Source organism: Ochotona princeps, chromosome 7 (genome assembly GCF_030435755.1).
Source record: "Ochotona princeps isolate mOchPri1 chromosome 7, mOchPri1.hap1, whole genome shotgun sequence".
NCBI classification, from domain to species: Eukaryota; Metazoa; Chordata; class Mammalia; order Lagomorpha; family Ochotonidae; genus Ochotona; species Ochotona princeps.
Window position 1 is genome coordinate 31,745,185 of NC_080838.1, and position 20,513 is coordinate 31,765,697.

The 20,513-nt window shown below is 39.6% G+C and overlaps 1 protein-coding gene across 3 annotated transcripts in view; it reads left to right on the top strand.

Annotated features, from left to right (window-relative positions):
- Window positions 1-2,162: 2,162 nt before the first annotated feature.
- TNIP3 (TNFAIP3 interacting protein 3) overlaps window positions 2,163-20,513 on the top strand; it is a 47,695-nt gene continuing 29,344 nt past the window's right edge. For 2 of the 3 annotated variants that reach the window (XM_058666684.1, XM_058666685.1), the window contains exons 1-3: window positions 2,163-2,268; window positions 16,583-16,669; window positions 20,131-20,205. In XM_058666684.1, coding sequence (XP_058522667.1) covers window positions 16,604-16,669; window positions 20,131-20,205 — 141 coding nt within the window. In that variant the 5' untranslated portion in view covers window positions 2,163-2,268; window positions 16,583-16,603. Of the gene's footprint in view, window positions 2,269-16,575; window positions 16,670-20,130; window positions 20,206-20,513 lie in introns of those variants that run through there. The other variant, XM_012929623.3, reaches the window with a different exon arrangement.

Genomic DNA, 20,513 nt, shown 5'->3' on the forward strand with positions numbered 1-20,513 from the left:
GTGCCGCTGCTCATCTTATGGGCACTCCCCTTCAAACCTTCAGGTCTCAGTCCCACTCTTGCCTTGAAGTTCATGTCCCTATTACTGGGAATCACCAGGAATACATGTCTCACCTACACTAAAGCTGGCCTTATTCATGGGTGTCCCTAAGCAGCTATTTCAAATCATAAGAACCCCAGAGCTCGCCACGGGGCGGCCAGTGCACCAAATGGTGCCAGGCTCTGCCTGCTGGGCAAGCATGCCTGGGAGGAAAAGAGCAGGAAAAAAATGAGAAACAATTTCAGAAAGGTGATGAAGGGCTTCAATCATTTTTGGCCTTGGCCATTGTAGCGTGTCATCTCAAACCATCCTTTCAGGTGTTTGAAATGGTTCAACATCACATTTGTCACAGAAGACAAAGTACTAGAAAATGTTGTGAACTCTTGGCGGACAAGCCTTGTTCAGAATGGGTGAGAAAACTGCCTCATGCATTGCACAGTTGAGTCCAAATTTGAATGTTACTTGGGAATCTGATTCATCCCAAAGATTTGGGAGCAGTTATTAAAGAAAATTGTTACTGTCCCTTCATGGGTTGTGAAAGCCTTAAATATGGGACAAGGAGGCAGCATGGTGGCTCAATAGGCTGATCTTACACCTGCAATCCTAACATTCCATATGGGCCCAATTCTAGTCCTGACTGCTCAGCTTCCAATCTAGCTTCCTGCTTGTGAAATGGGAAAGCAGCAGAGGGTGGTCCAAAGTCTTTGGACCCTATAAATTGGGCCACTGTAGCACCCTCCATTGTGTTAGTTCCTAGTTCCTGGTTTTGCATGGCTTAGCTCTAGCCATTGTGGCTATTTGGGGAAATAAACCAGTAAGAGGAAGATCTCTTTTTCTCTCTTTTCTTTCTTTCTTTCTCTCTTTCACTTCCTGTTCTCCTTCCCTCTATAAATCTGCCTTTCAAATGAAAATAAATGGATCTTAAAAAAAAACAAAAGTTCAAATTTCATGTTGTTCATGAACAACATTTAGGGTCGTCAGAGAGTTCCCTTAGAGTAAGAGGCCTGTATTCTCCAAAAGGGTCGGGTATGGAATAGGAGAAATAGACACTTCACAGCCTAAAAGAGACAGAGCATATGGACATGAAGGTGGACGCATCATTTAGAAATTTTTTTAAAACCACAAATAACATAAAATAAATTAACTTTTAAAAAAGTGCAGATGGATTTGAGTCAAAATATCTGGTTTAAACCTTGTTGTTGTCAGTTCATGGCTATGTGACTATAGATGAGTCATTTGGGCTCAGCCAGAGAAGGCTGTTAGACTAGAGCTTCCGGACACTTTCTGACTGTTTTATTTCCAAGGAATTCATTCTTAGGCTATCTGAGTATACATAGTAAAATAATAATTTAAAAATGCCTAAGAGACCAATTATCCTACTTATCTGAGTTAAACCTTGACCCTGCCAATGGGATTTCAAAGTTTAAGTTCATGTAAGCAATAATGCCTCTGAAACTCAAGGTATCTTATCTGTAAAAATGCAAACTGGGACTACTTAGATGGATTGTTGCACCCGTAGAACAAGAACAAATACCAAAGTACCTGGATATCCGTGGGCCTCCTTTCTTGACATTTTTTCAGACTGTGAAAATCTCTAATATTGTCTGGTTTTCAGATTGGACAAGCAAGTGTTCTTGTGGTATGGCATAATGAAAACAGATTGTGGTCAGCATCTGGAAGACTTGAGAGTTATCACGCATGAACAGCACCTCCAGATCATTCATAAGCCCACTCACGGTCTGTCCCCTTGAGTGTTTCTTGTTGCCTTTGTGAACTGTACCTTTCCTCCTTCTCCTTGGCAGGTGTGAAAGCATGGAGCTGGACAATGAAATCAGACATCTGATTGAGAGGAGTTCTTCCCTAGACCTCAAAAGGGTCACCCCAGAGGCTACACCTGATCTCAAAAGTCCCTGTTCCCCAAAGGTAAGGAAATCCCACCTTTTTACTTTAAGTCATCCTGGCTTTGACACTCCATTCACCAGGAAGAACTTGCAAGGACAGTCCCCACATCATTTACAGTCATTCATGTTCTTCCTTGACGACGGGGAGGGTAAAGTGAACCAGTTCTCTTAGCAGTCACTTCCTGTTGCTGAAGAAAACCTAGGGCAGAAGTGCTTTCCAGACTACAGTGTCAGACAGCAGAGTCCACAGCGAGGCGAGGAGTTGCTCAAGCCATGTAAACAGTTCTGAACACAGTGACAACACTTTGCGAGAGGTGATTGAACTTAGGTAAATGCATTTACCATGGGTTACTAAAATCATGTGCATGCCTGTTTTGGAGTTACTGTTTCTGTTTTGTTTTGCTTTACTTTGAAGGGAAAAAAATCAAAGCTTTACTGATGAGGAGAGTTGTTTGAATTTCCTCTTGTTTCAGGGTGTTTGTTTAGGGTGCTTTTTGTAAGCAAGTAAAATTCCAGGGGAAAGTGGATCTAGGACTTTCATAAATGACAAAATGCATTTGTAGATGTAGAAAAGTATCAAAAAGAACAAAATGAACTCTTAGGCTTTGTAATCCTTTTGATTGGAAACTGTTTTTCATGATTAACATAAAAATATCTGCAGAGAGTGTATTTGTAAGCATGGTTGGCATTAAAAAATTATGTATTCCTCCTTGCAAAAATAATGTTAGATCTCTCTAAAGTAACTCATGCTCACTTTGTGAAATACATATGGGTAAGTACAGAGAAAACTAAATTTTGTAGAGACTGCTTTACTGTGGAGATAATTGAGCTTGAGCTAACCTAAATAAACTGTTATAATCAACTTACATTCAGAAATTTGTATCATTCTCTCTTAAAGAGAGTTCCAGAATTATGTAAAACTCAGGCCTCACTAGATGTAGATATGTCTCAGAAATCACCAGGTGGGCTACTTCTAGAGTGCATTTCTTAGTACTGGGGCATCTGCCTGTTTTTCCCTTACACACACACACACACACACACACACACACACACACTTACACACACACACACTGTCTCTCCTGTTCATTCACAACAGCTTTTTTGTTTAATAATCTGCCATGGGTACTCCGTCTCTCTTTCATTCATGTAGTGAAGAATGAGTACTATGTGTCTCTTCTTAGATGTCATGGTACTTACCCAGCCTGAGAGCCCACTGTACCTTACACAGTTCACTGGGAGGCCAGAAAATATTTGCTAAGGGTCTATTGCTTTTTGCCTTACTTAAGACGGCTGTTCTTGTATCTGTTGTTTTTAATTTTCAAATGTACAAATCAACATCTGCAAATGCCTGGGGCTTCAAAGGCTGCTTTCTCCTCTTTCATTCCTCTCTTCTCACTGGAATCCTCATGATAATTACCTCCAACTCCCAGCTGAAGAACTGTTCCATCAAATGTGTGTTTTTCACCTGTGAGTTTCTTGGCTAACGTCACAGAGAAATTTCATAGAGATAATTTTATTGCATCCATTCCTTCCAGTATCCTTATGCTCATGTCCTCTGGTTATCTCCTGAGTGCTGTTCACTCGTGACTGACTTCTTCACAGAACGGTCTACTCGGTCTTGAAAATCCCTGCAACACAATAGAAGCAAGCTTACTTAGGAAGATTCGCTGCAGTCCTCTGGGTCTTATCAAGGTTCATTATCTGGATTCCTAACTGAAACTTTGTCTCCCTCCAGCATTCTGTTCCTTTTACCACCTTATTGATGAAGGTTAGTCATTCTTCAACACCTCCAGGTAAAAAGCAACGGATTCTTAGTTGATGGATTCTACCGCCCCAGGGAACTATATGAGATTTAAAAAAAATCTACAGAGAATAAGAGGTAATGGAGTTTTGAAATGTATAGAAGGGCCTCTGGAAACAGGAAGACAGAGAGACGAATAAAAGTAAAATGAGTTGTTGAGCAGCAGTGAAGGCCGCAGTTGAAACCATCTCTGTGGTAAGAACGCACACTGAACAGAATTGGGGCTCCTGTATCTTCAACATCTCCAATACCTTTTACCATCTTAAAATATATTAAAATCTGCTGCACTTTTAACACGTACTATGAGATCCTATAGTGCTTGATGAGTAATGTTAAAACTCATTTTTACACATCATAGCTGAGCTTATTGGGCACAGCCACCAAACTTCCCCTAACCTTTCACACCACTGCCCTCCCACATGGGTGCAGAGATTCAAGGTCTTGGACCATCCTTTACTGCTTTCTCAGACCATAAACAGAGAGCTGCATCAGAAGTTGAGCAGATGGTATTATAAACAGAGGATTAGCTTGCTGGCCACTACACCAGCCCCTAACAGCTATAATGTTAAACCCCAACTCCCCCCCAACCCTTTTCCTCTTGCCTCTCTTATATCTACATACAAATGTGAATTCTGTATCTTTCCTACTATATCTGCCTATCCTCACATTTTTTATGGTAGGGAGCAATTCAGTATTCAGTCAGTTACTCAGATCTGGGAGCACTGCTTTAATCCCTTCAGGACCACCAACCTGCACAATCCCAGATGCCAGCCTTCAGAGAGCAGCATCATTTTTGCTGTATCTTGTAACTTCCCTAAGGGACTAGCTATCCTACCTTCACACCATCTTTGGATTTTTTTGCCTTGTTCTTCCCCTAAGGGTCTGATTTCCCTCAGAGTCTTCCTTCACACTGTTCTTAAATTTTTATTCCGTTTTTCTTCATTCTACCAACACCAACTTAACTGATGTTTAAAAAGGTTTTACCTACATCACAATATCCAAATGCCTTTGCATGACATATATATATATGATATATGATATATATGATTTTATATATGTGTGTGTATATATATATACACCTCCTCCAACAGAGCTTCTGCCAACATTTAGAACAAAACTTCAGGAAGATCTAACATCTGTTGGGCATTTACCATAACAAATATTGGTGAATATTATATACACATATTTGGAAAATTGTATTTACAAGAGGTCAAGACAGACAGAATGAGACAGGAGAGAGCCTGACAGACAGACAGAAGAACTCCCTTCCACGGGTTAACTCTCCAATGCCAGCAGCAGCTGGGCCATGCCAAACCAAGCCCCAAATTCAATTTGTGTCTTTCACTTGAGTATCAGAAGCCAGTTACTTCAGTCGTCATGTTTGCCTCCCAGGATCTGCATCAGCAGGAAACCGGATTCAGGAACCAGTGCCAGGTATCAAATCCAAGCATCTTAACTAAGTCAGCTTCCTGAAACTGTTTTGTATGGTTTCTGTTAAAACACTTAGATATAAAACACTTTATCTTCATTTTCCAATGAAGAACTAAGGGTCTAAAAATCTTAAGACATTGCCTGAATGTCCTACATGGCACACGGTTGTAAAGGGTGAATCTCGGGCCAGCAAACCTTGCCATGCGTGTATTGTTGTGTCATGTTGTTCTCTGTATATTCCGGCACTTCTCCGAATGTACCTGGTGTTCATTAACATAACATCAAGCTTCATGGACTTCATCTTTCACATATAATCTACTCATTATGGAAACTCATGCCTCCTTGGATATCCAATCTTTCGTACCAATGCAAACCCTCCATGATATTTTCACTCATTCTTCATTGTTCTGCACATCAAACCCTTTATTGCTTTGTTCCAAATACTTACCTCCCTTATGCATCATGTACAAGCTTTATCACTTTGGCTTTATAGGCATGCATGTTAATACATGTTTTCTCTACTAGCTGTGGACTTCTTGAGGATGAAATAGAAAGATCACAAACGTGAATCTGAAATTTGTCCTTAGAATTTCTTAAAATTAGTTCTCAGAGGGCCTGGCGGCGTGGCCTAGCGGCTAAAGTCCTCGCCTTGAATGTGCCCCGGGATCCCATATGGACGCCGGTTCTAATCCCGGCAGCTCCACTTCCCATCCAGCTCCCTGCTTGTGGCCTGGGAAAACAGTTGAGGACGGCCCAATGCATTGGGACCCTGCACCCGCGTAGGAGACCCGGAAGAGGTTCCTGGTTGCCAGCATCGGATCGGCACGCACCGGCCTTTGCAGCTCACTTGGGGAGTGAAACAACGGGTGGAAGATCTTCCTCTCTGTCTCTCCTCCTCTCTGTATATCCGGCTTTCCAATAACAATAAAATCTTTAAAAAAAAATTAGTTCTCAGAGTCTGCAGAGGAATAGTGAACGTGTTCCCATAAAACCAATTTCTTAGTTCCCATACGGAAACCACCAATTGGTTTTATTTCTGTAATCTCCTATGGTTATTCCCTGATGATGATATTGTGATAGTCACCCACCGTTATGCTTCTGGATGTCTGCTGTACCACTCTCAGGAGCACCGTTGATAACACTCACTATGCCAACTGTGTCCAATGCGGGATATATCCTCCTGAGCCCCAAAGCCAACTAAATGCTACTGCTCTTGTCACCAAAGCGGACACACTCCTTACCCAAGTTTCACTATAACAAGCCAGAGCACTGTGTTGCACTTCCACAGACTGTGACATGTGTCATGTGTCTTTCCATTTTCTATTGTTTGGGGTTTAGTTGTTATCTGTGGAGTGCCTGTTCTGATCAATGCTTGGCAAAGCTCTATAGTTTAGTCGTTAATCCTTATCTCTCCACAGAAGGACAAAGTGAGGTTTAGTGCAGTAACTTTTCCTAATCCTATAACTAATGCAATTTGGATCCAAATTTCTTTTTTTTTTACGATTTATTTATTTTTATTGGAAAGGCAGATATAAAGACAGGAGGAGAGACAGAGAGGAAAATCTTCCATCCTATGGTTCGCTCCCCAAGCGGCCGCAATGGCTGGAGCTGAGTCAATCCGAAGCCAGGAGCTCTTCCGGGTCTCTCACACGGGTGCAGGGTCCCAAGGCTTTGGGCCATCCTCGACTGCTCTCCCAGGCCACAAGCAGGGAGCTGGATGGGAAGCAGGGCCGCAGGGATTAGAACTGGCGCCCATATGGGATCCCGGTTGTGCAAGGGGAGGACCTTAACCACTATGCTATCATGCCGAGCCCTGGATCCAAATTTCTATCTGACTGGAACCAGGGTCTTATATTTCCTGCATTTAATTCCCTTCCCTCATCCCAGATAATATTGAGAACTTGACCAGCACTCTGACTGGTGTGACAACTGATGCTTTTCTCAGACTCATCTCCCCTCTCTTCTCTGTGTCGAGTAAGGTCCTCAGATCAAGTCTCTGTGGCTTTTTCAGACCAACCCCCTCCAGAACAGTCCCCACCAGTCTTACTTTTTCACCCCAACAGCCCTCTCCTCTAGCCACAATTTCCTTCTGAAAATGTCTTCAAATATTTCATTCCTTGAGCAAACTTCCCTTTGTTTCAGACTGGAAAAGCTAAAATGTCTATTGAATTACTATTTACACAGTCACACTCTGAGGATGAAAATCCATACTCAGAATAAAACAGAAACATCTATAACTGCTATGCTATTTCTGATATATTGGTAGAACCAGAAGTACATATAAATTTAATTTCATTTGGGTAAGATGAAGGTAGGCCAGGAACAAAGGCTCTGAACAAAGATTCTCTTGTTTCACTTCAAATGAAGTCAGCATAACAAGAAGGTCAACTTTTTTCAAGATCAGGAAATTGATTTCTTTATGTTTTTATGAAATGGCAAAAGTACAGCTGAAAAAGAGAGAGGTGATTCAATAAAAGGGCCAGGCACAAATGTCAGGTTCCCTTTTTGCTTAACTACTGTTGCCAAAAATAAGCAAAGTAGGAGGATTATTAAAGGAGAAATGAACCGGCTGCCCTCACTGCTTTGAGGAAATTAGAAAGTATTATTGGTGAACTTGAGGTATTCAAATATGAACGTATACTTCACTATTCTGGGAGAGCTGATAAAGAAGCTAGCCAGCAAAGGTCATTTAAAATCTTGGCGCTAAGGAAACCTAAGTGTCAGAGTATGAATTACATTGATTTAAAAATTAATGTAAAAGAAGATAGACCCTAAACCAAGATGTAGTACATGAATAGAGCAATGCATGAATATTCATTTTGCACTTATGGGGCCATGTTGTGGCACAGAGGGTTGTGACACAAACAGTTCATTTAGGAGTGCTGATCTGAATCCCTGTTGCTTTGCTTCTCATTCAACTCCCTGATAATGTGCCTAGGAGAGCAGCAGAAGGCGGTGTGCATACTTGGGCCTCTGTTAATCATCTAGGCGTCCTGGATGACATTGACAAAGTGAAAATTTTGCAACCAGCAGATGGAAGTTCCTTTTTATCCTTCTGTGCATCTCTCTCTCTCTCACTCTTTCAAATAAATAGAACAAATGGTGTTATATATAATATATCATATATTATATATCATATATAATATATGATATATTATATATTATATTTGATATGTGCTATATTATATTTGATATTTGATATAACATATAACATATAACATATGTGTGTGTAATATATGAGGAGTTATGGCCCTTGTAACTACATTATACAGAAAAAAAGGAAGAGAAGGAATTAAGTTTATTCCTTGGGTAAACATATCCATTGCCAGGAATATATGGAATCAAAAATGCACCGTAGGAGTGGAAAGAAAATGCTCAAATTTTAAGATCCCCTCGATGGAATTTGCTTAAGTATTTTGTTTTGTCTTCAAAATCTACTTTTTCCTGATTTTGACTTAGAGACCATACTTATAAATTAATTTTTAAAATAACTTTGGGTATGAATTGAGAAAGGATCTTGCAATAGCTATGTATTAAACCTAGATTTGGAAATTTTCTCAAAGTAAAAGACCTGAGAAAATGTCTTAGGTCATTCATGTTAATAAACTTAAAGCATTTGACAGAAAGAAAAGGACTTTTACTTCGGGAAGTTTTCCTCAGTAAGTTAATTCATGATCCAAATTCCCTTTCCTTATTGCCTTTTTCTGAAATTCAATACTCATTCTTTGTCAAAATAAAAATTTGGTAATCAAAATCTGATTTGAAAAAAATGTAAAGTGGATTGTAACAACAATATAAGTGCTGAAAATGATAAAGCACTTTGCATATACAAAGTTCCAAAGATCATCATCATAATTTCATCATTATGTAATGCTAGTTGGATTAACTTGAGCCTAAAAATTTTAGTTAATGGTTTCATCATATAAGTATAGATTAAATCTGTTAAGGATTGGAATTGTCTCAGACTTTGGAATTTTTCACATACATGGTAAGCTTTATGGGGAAGGGATCTAAGTCTATATGCAGAATTAATTTATGTTTTATATTACCTTGTACACATAACCTAAAAGGAACTTCATGCAACTTTATTGTACCTGCATTTTGACTGTGATTTGTCACATGAGATTAACTGTGTGATTTTTCCATTTCTGGCGTCATGTTGATACTCAAAAATTGTGAATTTTGTTAACATTTCTGATTTTGGATTTTAGAATGGGAATGTTTCATGTACACTTGCCTTTTCTGAATTTATCTGATTTATTTTATCAGTCATAGACATTAAGTATTTTGATCCTTCTGAGTTTTCTTGTTGTTTTTAGAACAAAACTTTTACATCATTGTGTAAGGACCTGTTTAACTTTCTATTGGAAATATTTAACTAGCTGACTAGAAGAGTCCTGCTTACAAGTTGTCAGACAATGAGAAAGCCTCTCTCTGCTAGTATTGCTGGCATTTCTTCCTGACCTCTGCTGACAACCTGGGTAAATGACAGGAGCCATGTACCTTCTGTTATCTGTAAAATCTGGCTATTAGTTTTTATTCTTCTGATTCTGGAAGTATTATAAAACCTCAAAAAAACAAGTGGATAAAGAAGCCAAGTTGTATTTTCCCCAAAAATGTCACCATAAACTTTACTTGTTCCTGTGACAAATCTGACACATTTCTCCTTCCATTGATCACAAGGGTTTTAAAAGACTCCCAGTGAACACAAATACGGAGTATATGTTCAGGTATGTCCAACATGACCTTCGTTTTATAATGAAGAATACTACTGGACATTGCAGTAAAACAGACCTGGGTCTATAAAGTAGGAGACAAAAATTCTCCTAATTTGGGGGAGACACCCACTTATTAGAGAAAAAGTTCTCTGCAGGACGGGAGAAGTCAAGTTGTGGAGATCTAAGCTGAGGGTCCCTCTGCTAATAAGATTTTGTTTTGAAGATGTTTTCTTTCATACCCTGGAGGTAGTCTATTCCTTTACTGGGAGAATTCCCCGTCCCCCAAAAGGGGTGAGCTTTTGGCACAGCAGTGCTACTCTTGGTATAGTGTCTGGTTCTAGCCCAGGTCCTCCACTTTTCATCCAACCTCCTATAAACCCTGGGGAGAAGCAGATGATGGTCCCGGCTTCTGTTTTACCTGAAGTACTCAAGCTAATGTGGACAATCTCTTGGAAGAAATGGTACAGAAAGAATTCCATCATGAAAGAAGGAATCTCTCTGATCTTCATACTTTGTATTAAACAGAAAATACAAGAAACACATTTTTATCCTCACAGTTTCTCCTTCTAAAATAAAATTCACTTCATTGATAGAAGGGAGATAGATACACACCAGGCTGAACATTGCTCAAATACATACAACAGTCCTTGGTCAACTGCCAGGAACCCTTTCCATGTCTCTGTCTCTCACCTGAGTGTCAAGAACCCACTGTTTTACCATCACTTCTGCCTCCCAGAGTAAGAATTAGCAGGAAAATGAATCAGAAGTTGTAGTCAGATTTCAAACCCACACGCTGTGATAAGGAACAGGAGTGCTTTAACTGCCACCTGCAAAGTTAATGTCTACCCTTGTTTTTCTCATCTCTATTCTACCACATAGCACAGTTCTTGATTCACAGTCCATGAACAATGAGAATTCATAATAAGAATAGAAACATATTCATTCAATAAAAAGTATTGTTTCAGTACTCTGTACTTTGAAGGTATTGTTTTAGTTTCCATGGTTAACATAATAAATATTGACCCCACTTTCGAGAAGCTTAGAGCCTCTGAGGGGAACAAGGCACATAAAATTAATGACTAGTTTATGGTAAGTGCTGGAGCTGATGCTTTGCAAAGTGCTGTGAAGTCACCAAGGAGGAAGTAGCTGGCTCAGTTCTGGAGAACCGGGGCAGCCCTCCAAGAGGAGTTGCCGCTGCCCTGGAAGCTTTGAGAAATCTCTACACGTGGATATTTCAGGAAGTCTGCATTTTCATAGAAAAGACAGTCTAGGTGGCATTACTGTGTTGCGTGAAGATGTCTCTGAGTTCTTAACTGAAGGGGCACAAAAAATATATCAGCCTTGAAGTACAGGGTGACTGGGAAGTACTTTCTCTCTCTCTCTCTCTCTCTCTCTCTCTCACACACACACACACACACCATACACACACACACTTTTTAAAATCTCTTTATCCCCTAATCTAAAATGGAGCTTAAGTGATAGAAGAGACATCCTTTTCGAGATTGTAAGCTAGTAAGTTGAAGTTGCTGGTCTTCAAATCTTTTATAAACTTTGACATGATTAAGTTTGAGAACATGACAGATTTGTTTCAGTGTAGGAAGTGTGATTTCTCTATGTTGAGCCCTCTGTATTGTGCACAGGGATGGGTATTAAAATAACAGGCACTATTTTAGATGTGAGGGAGGTGAAATGATCACTCTATACAAAAATTGCTATCATCATGTGGACATTTGAGCTGGTAGTGCAACCACCAACTAGTATGCCTTTTTTCATGTATAAGAGCACCTGACTCCAATTCCTGGCTCCTGACTCCAGCTCCCTGAAATGGCTTTTCCTGGGAGGCAACTGTAATGGTTTAAATAATTGGGTTAATGACACCCAGATGGGAAATTTAGGTTGGGTTTCTGGCTCAAAGCTTCAATCCGCCAGCCTTTCTGAACATGTAGAATTGAATCAGCTATGGGGAGTGCTCTGTTTCTCTGTCTCTTTTGCCCTCTCTCTTTCCCTCTCCCTGTCAAATAAATAAATAAAATAATGATGATATGGAGTCCACAGGCTCCCAGTTATTAGCAATGAGCAAAGAAAACACTATAGAGCTGGTTAGATATACTGCTAGGGCAAAAGAAAACAGGAAAGATGGATAGATAGTGCCAGAGTGCCAAGAAATTTTACATTATAGAGGTCAGGTAAGTTCTTCAAAAACAGATAGCATTTAAGCCATTACTTATTAAAGACAAAGGGATGACCTCTTTGTGACATTTTGTGAAAAGGTAGTTACAGACAGAGGAAAGCAATTGCTGTGAGGTTATTGCGTGGACCAGGGTGAGGGGTCAATTGGGAGGATACTGATATGGAGGTCAGAGACATGAGCACAATTATGAAGGATCTTGCTGGCCACTGCAGGGAGTTCTGCTTTCACTCTGAGTAAGATGGGAAGGGAGGGGAGATCTGAGTAGGGAAGTGACATGAAATGACATTTGAAAAGCCTCACTAAGGCTACTGTATAAATAAAGGGAAGGGGAGAAAGTAAAAGTAGAAGGAGGAAATCCTTAAGCTATTGCAACATCCAGCTAAGGGGTAAAGGTAGTTCGATGTCAATCCAAAGATCCCGAAAACTTTATTTTTTTTAAGATTTATTTATTTTTATTACAAAGTCAGATATACAGACAGGAGGAGAGACAGAGAGGAAGATCTTCTTCCAATGATTCACTCTCCAAGTGACCGCAACGGCCGGTCCTGTGCCAATCCGAAGCGGGGTGCCAGGAACCTCTTCCGGGTCTCCTACTGGTGCAGGGTCCCAAGGCTTTGGGCCATCCTCAACTGCTTTCCCAGGCCACAAGCAGGGAGCTGGATGGGAAGTGGAGTTGCTGGGATTAGAACTGGTGTCCATATGGGATCCCGGGGCGTTCAAGGTGAGGACTTTAGCCGCTAGGCCATGCCACCGGGCCCAAGATGTTGAAAACTTTCAGAGTCAGATCAGTAGTAAGGAACAGAGTGAGAACTTGAGACAGAGCCCAAGATAAGTCAGGAAGCAAATATTAAAATCTCTGGTTTGAAGAGATTGTAGAAAGGTGTGCTTTTTTCACCTTTCCCCTCATTATGCTGGAGCGTGCCTAGGTTCTTGTGGTGATGGGTTGCTCTCCCTTTCTGAAGATGCTCAGGTGTAGTAGACACAGACTTTGAGAAAGGAGTGAAGGATGGCTCCTAAGATTGTTGGTGGAGACCATGAAAGTTCTCATTCATTGTGATGAGGAACATTGAGAATTGTGTTTGAGACAGGTAGAGAGGGAACTAGCGAACATCCACCTAGAGATGATTTGTATCCACAAGCAAATATTTAAGACTGGAGTCTGGAGTTCAGGCCCAGTGAACTGACTGCTGGATATTTTGAGTGCCACAAGCTGTGGAATATTTTGAACACATACTGTGCACTCCCTGGTTTATTTCTACTAAAAATCATTTGAATCATGTAATTCTTTTGCTCGGGGTCTTTAGCAGCTCCCCATTATCTGTGATATAATGTCAACCTTTCTTAGTATGAAATTAAATCCTTTCATGATTCCATCCTTGTTAACTTTAGTATGCCCTGAACCCCTACTGTGGTAAAACTGGGCTTGTCACAACATCCTTAAGTTTGTGTATCTCCATGCTATTTACTAAGCTACTGCCATTATAGCATAGCCACTTAGCTTCCACTGTCTGTGAAAGTTCTAATCAGCACAGTATTTCAGCTGTCATCGTCTATGCAAGCCCTAACCACGTTCGATGTCCAGTGGAAACTTCAACTACTAAGGCTGAAAATGATCTCTTCCTCCTCCCAACTTTTGCAGACTTTATTGTCTCTAAGCTTATTTGCTTGCTTTCATTTACTAACTGGTTTTTCAAATGTATGTGTATGTATGTTTCTATTTGTATGTATAATTGTTATTATCTATGTTTCTTACATGTACTATTTACATGTATCTTTTATGTTCTTGTAATAGAGTTCAGCCCTTGGAAGACTTTTCCTATGATGTTGTATAAATGTGGAAACTAAGTCTTAGCAACATGAAGCATCTTTTCTTTTCCAGAGCCACAGGCAGTGATTATATTTGCTAAGAACAGATTCCACTGACCTGTCCCTAGAGCCAGGTAGGTCTTTCCTACCTAGGTATCACACTTAAACTCTTACATAAATAGATTCAGGAAGTGAAGTAAACTACTCAAAAGGATGTGATGGACAAGGCCATGTTTCTTCTACCTGCAAATTATGTCCCTAAGCATTCACAGAAATGTGAAGCTCTTCTTTTGGACTAATATTCAGCGAATAAATTGTCAAGCTGAATGATACCAGTAACTGACAGTTCCCTACCCTTTTCCTTTATTGTATTTCTCTTTGTTAGTTTTCCCTCTTCACAGGATTTTAGCCACTTGAGAAATGGAGACCCTTCAAAGTAGCCTGGGAAACACTAAGTGATGCCTCCACATCTCTGAAAGTTATTTCAGCTGGTGAGGAAACACAGGAAACAAAGCTTGATGAGATGCCAGAATCTTGAAATACATAGTATGCGTGAGAGAAGGGCAAAGTCGAGAGCGAGGAGCATATGTAATAGAAAACACACAGTCATTCCTGAGGCTGGCTTATGTGAAATTCCACTTTTCATAAATCCAACTCGAGATTCTCCAATATAATTATTGTTCATTCATGACTCTTGTGCTAATAGAAAACCTGCTTTTTGTTAACCTACATAGCAGTAGAGATAGGAACTGTAATGAAAAATGCAAAGGTTTAGGATTTCCACTTAATGGAGCCACCATGGAAAGACAGTGCATCTAGGATACTGTTACCTGGAAGATCAATAGAAAACAAGCTAAGGACAGTATTTCCTACCAAGAGAAATTTTTCTAGGTCATTGTTACCACGTCCACTGTGCTATTACTACTAATAAAAGATAAGGCTGAGGGGAATATCAAACTCAGTAAAACTATTGCATGTGTGTGTGCTTCTGGAAATAAATGTTTTTGTATTATACTTTTTTTCCCAATGAGCAGATTTTAGAGTAATAAAGCATCAGTCTCCGTGAACTCCCCTCTTCTATTCCCTACAGTTAGATATTTGAAACATAGTGTTTATTCTTTGCACTCTGAACAAGCAGATTGAGTCTCACCTATAGTCTTGGGCATGGCTTTAAGGCAACATTGTTCCCTGTCAGTGAAGCCCATCTTCAAAACAGAGAAAGAAAACAGCGGAGAATAAAATCATAAACAAACATACATGGGCACAAAGTCTGTAAGGCTAGCAAATCACTTAATTAACAAGAGAGTCATCATTTTATTTATGTAGCAAAATGTGTTGAACACCTGCTCTGATTCACACTGCTCAGAACCAGTGTGCTGTTGACACAGGAATTAGCACAGGGAAAGGTAAATAAACAATTGCAAGTGCTCTTCTTGACTGATGAGGGGAGGTCAACAAGTCAGAGGGCAAGAAAGGCAATCGCTTGGTTTTAGAGGCCACTGGGTCAGAGGGAGAATGCAGTCTTACAATGGAGAGAACAGCATGGGGGAGGGAATGGGATAGAAAACTGCTTCAGAAGACGGAGGTAGCTTCTTATGACAGGAGCACAGGGAAGAGCTGCAGAGAACTGGAACACATTAACAAGAAAAGGCTGATTCAAATCTTGGACCTCCAATCATTCACTTTTAAATAGTGTGCAATTCAGAGTTGTAGACTTTATCCTACATCCATGTGGCTATACAATAAGCAGGTCTAATAAGACTTCAAATAATTATCAATGCTGTTTTCTGCTTTCAGCAACGCAATCTTCCTTTTTTCATGTTCCACGTCTCTGCTTTCACTCCAAGTGCAGAAATAGATCTGCTCCATCGAGGTCCATTTATACCATTTCCCTGCTTTTACCTGCATTACTTTTCTTCTGTTGATCCATAATCGCAAGGCCCTGTCAAAGGACTGGCATCAACTAATGAAAATTAAAGCTAAAACATTGGTACAAAAAAAAAAATGACTCATGGGGAAGATTATGGGTGAGTTATGGAGAAAAGACAGCCTTAAACTTGAAAACCCAGTTTACCTTTCCTGCCAACATAGATTTTGTGAACAATGCTCATTTTCTTTTGTAATGATTTTTTCCCATTCTGTAAGAATTAGTTACATTTATAGAATTGAATGTGACTCATTATGTTCTACACAACTAGACTCAGATTTAGCAGATACGGCCAGAAAATCTTGCCATTGGGAAAACAAATTATCAAGCTGTCAAAAAGTCATTACCTAATTGCTCTGGGAAAGACAATGAGTTTATGACAGTTAAGCTACTGAGGAAAGAGCTGGTTTGCCCAGGCTTTCTGTGGTGGTAACTTCCTCCTCCAACAGAAACACTGCCGGTAAAGGAAGAATGGCAATTTACATACCATTGTAAGGCTGATCAGCCCCAGGTCTTTGTCACAGCCTGCCTCATTGAGACATCCTGGGAAATCCCTTTTGGAAGAGAAAAAAAGTTAAGACCCCAGTGTCTGTGCTGAGAGGCATAGATACATCATTCACATATAGAGTCGCTTCTTTTCGCTTGCACTGACAAACCAATGCTATTATTATTTTAACGGTGTGGGTTTTTCTATTTTATAATATTTGAGTTCATCCTAAAAAGACTCCATAAGGAATCTCTTTTTTCTTTTTATTTCTGCTATATAAGGTTCTAGGAGAAACAGCTTCCATGGCACATCTTATGCAGGGTACACCCAGAAGCAGTGCTGCAGAAGACTCCACGGAGCAGACAGAGGTAAGGTCACATTTCCAGGGGATGAATGGGCCATTGCCAGCACCAATGACATATCCAGCTGCTGAGTGCCTGGGGATTGGTAATAGCAGAAATGGCTAGTTTTCTTTCTTTACTGATGATCTGCTCTGTATGTTTAACCAAAGTATCTAACTGTTGCACTGCCTTTGAGCTCTCTGGCCTATGTTTCTTCTTTTATAAAATAAAAGGTATAAATATGCCTGGACCCCTTCCAGTTGCCCAACTTCATAGGATCTACACTTGCCATTTATTTAAAGTAATGTATTCAAGGTAAAAATCAGAAAATAACTGAGTATTGATGTGGCAGCAACAGATTGTACTAAAGCAATGAAGTATCTCTATATGTTCCCAACTGATAGCATAGTTTTTGTCTAGGCTTATTATTCGAATGAATGAATAAAACTGCTTTGTTATAGTTGTACTTTTTTATTTTTACTTTTTAGAAGCTAATCAAGGTATTATGGGAAACAAAGTAGAACTTTATCTGCTTTAGATATTTAGTTGAGTAGCACCAGAACTTGAATATATTAGATATTGGAATGAATGTTACAGTAGAGAAATTAATGACCAAATACTCTGAATACAGATTATGCTTTATTAGAATGATTATACAAAATTATTTATAGGGAATAATTGTTCTGTAACTAGGTATGCTTGCAAGAACCCATGGCCAAAATCTTTGTATGTATTGCAATATAAATGCATTCATTATTGACTGGAAAGCAAAACAAATACAAATAAATAATGCCCTTCCCATATCCTATGCATTTGAATTATTTTACTTCATTTGAACAGGAACTTAGGAAAGGTGATCCATGGCAAAATGCTGATTAACCTCAGAGTGACCCCTTGTGTTGCATTTGTGGCCCATGGGCAGTTCCTTTCTCTGTGTTTTCCAATATTCCCTTCCTCCCCACTTCTAATGATTACTTCAGTGCCTCAGAACTTAGTACTCTTATAGTTACTAATGAATTCTTGCATAAACTTGGTGTTTAGCTTTCCAGAAATTCGTACTGATGCAATAAAAAGTAAAACAGAAATCTTTTTCCAGAGAAAATTATTCATGGGAAAAAGAAAACACTGTTTTGGGTTCCTCAACAGAAGACAAGAGCATGCAAATGTTGGCTGGTTACAGATTTTTGTCTATATCACAAAAAGAGAAGATTTTTTTTTTTGTATGTATTTCCAAGGAAATCTAGAGTGAGCTAGTGAGCTCTAATATGAATAATTACTATCTAGGACATTTATTTGATATGGGTGGGCATTTGGCACAACAGTCAATATGTCTTTTAGACACCCTAATCCCTTATGAGTGCCTGGGTTCAAGACAGAGCTCTGTTGTACATTCCAGCTTCCTGCTAAGGTGCACACTGGGTGCGAGCAAATGACAACTCAAGTCCTTGCATCCCCATCACTCCTTTAGAACACCTAGATTGAGCTGATGCTTTGTAGGTAGCTGGAGAGTGAACCAGCAGATAGAAAGGAGAGAAAGCGAAAAAGATCTTCCATCCACTGGTTTACTCCCCAGGTGGTCACAACGGCCAAAGCTGAGCCAGTTCGAAGCAAATCTTCTTCAGGGTGTCCCACATGGGTACAGGGTCCCAAGGCTGTGGGCCAGCCTCTACTGTTTACCCCAGTCACAAGAAGGGAGCTGGAAGGAAAGTGGAGCAGCCGGGACCTGAATGGGCATCCGTATGGGACCCTGGCACTTAAAAGGTTAGGAGTCAGCCACTGAACCATCAGGCAAAGCCATGGACCTACTTTCTTAGAAGTCTTTTCCAAAAAGACAGCCCAACTGCAGTCATGATTTGCCACCCAAGATTTGATGTCACTCTTGGTGCACCAATAAACCAGGGCTTTAAGATCATTATAAATTAATTGGCCAGCAAAAGACTGTCACATTTAAAGTGAAATTTTTGTTATAACATGGAAGAATAAAACCAGGATAGCATTTACTCTGCTGTAAAGTATCATCCAACTCTAACAGGATGAGACAAAAGTAAGCACAGCAAAAAAAAAAAAAAAAAAAAAAAAAAAAAAGAAGGAATACAGTTTTCTAAATTATTTCTAATGAAAAAAATTCATGAAATCCCATGCCGATTGCAAAAGAACTACTCCTGTAAACATTTCTGACAAAAGCTTCCATCTTTTCAAAAGTATTTTAATTGTCCATGTATGTCTTTAAAGAATTTCATGACCCAGCTTGAAAATGAATACAACATTAAGGATTGAAGACATAGTTCAATTAATTGTGTTACTTTAATGACTCAGAATGAAATGGTAATGAGACTTCTGAGCTATGTTAGAGAAAACGATCCTTTACTGAAGTGAGATTTTGGCTGGTGGTAGATTTAGGCAGAGGGCAGGAATCTTCCAGAGCTTTTGGCTGTCTCTGTGTGAATACTCCCATCCTGAAAAAAAAAAAAAAGCAGCTAGCTTAAATCTGTATAATCCTTTATTAACTAGAATAGGGTTTTATTCAAAGAACTGGTCAAAATTACAAAGAAGCTGATATTCATGTTCGTCTCTTTAGCATACTTGTATCATCTTCATTGTAGTAATGTGTTAATTTTACAATCAATTTGCCTCGTTTTAGTCATGTCTGTTGGTCTTTACTCAATGTAGTTCTATTACTGATATTTGCCAGAGCCGCTCTTAAATTTTACTGACTCTATGTTCAGGGACCCTGTTACAAAACTGGCTTTTTAGAAAGGTTTACTACTGAAATATCTAATATGTGTCTGTGAAACTGAATTTCTATAAGCCATTGTAGTCTTAATGGTCATCTTTTGAGAAAAAGAATTGAAATTCAAATTCATGACGTTTATAATTTCTGTCTTTCCCATTATAGAGATATACTTACAATTTTTTTTAAAGATTTATTCATTTTATTGCAAAGTCAGATATACAGAGAGCAGGAGAGACAGAGAGGAAGATCTTCCGTCCAGTGATTCACTCCCCAAGTGAGCCGCAACGGCCGGTGCGTGCCGGTCCGAAGCCGGGAACCTGGAGCCTCTTCCAGGTCTCCCACTCGGGTGCAGGGTCCCAATGCATTGGGCTGTCCTCGACTGCTTTCCCAGGCCACAAGCAGGGAGCTGGATGGGAAGTGGAGCTGCCAGGATTAGAACCGGCGCCCATATGGGATCCCGGGGAGTTCAAGGCGAGGACTTTAGCCGCTAGGCCATGCCGCCGGGCCTGAGATATACTTATAATTTATTGGAAAATATTTTGGAAACTACTTAACTTAAGGATTCAAAATATAATATGAAGCCAGTTAAGTCTCTGTGAAGGACTTAGAATATGAAGATTGCCTTTGTAAAATCAAATGCTTATAAATCACAACTTGAGAATTGAGCAAATGCACAGGGTATCTGAATGACTTCATTTCTCATGTTTATCTTGTAGACTGTTTTGTTTTTATCATCATCTTTATTTTTTTAAAGTGTGCTGAATCAAGAAAGAACTTGACAAATTTCCTTGAACAAAAGATAAGATGCTTGGAAAAGCAGATAAAAGAGGTATGTAGGAATAAGATTTAATGTCTCAGTACCACCAATAGCATAGGGTATCACCCAGAATCTGTATTTTTAGTATTCAGCCACAATATTTTTCTCTAGAATACTGGGTCACAGTTTGAATGCAGTCGCTTTCTCCTTATCTACTTATCTCGCACTTGCTCTCCTGGTGCTTATAACTTGAAGGAAAAAATATAAATGTCATAAATATGATCATTATAATCCTAATTTTTCCTAAACTCAGAGTCTCCTCGTTGCATGGCCTGTGGCCTGCATGTCATGCAACTTGACACACCTTGAAACTCAAACCG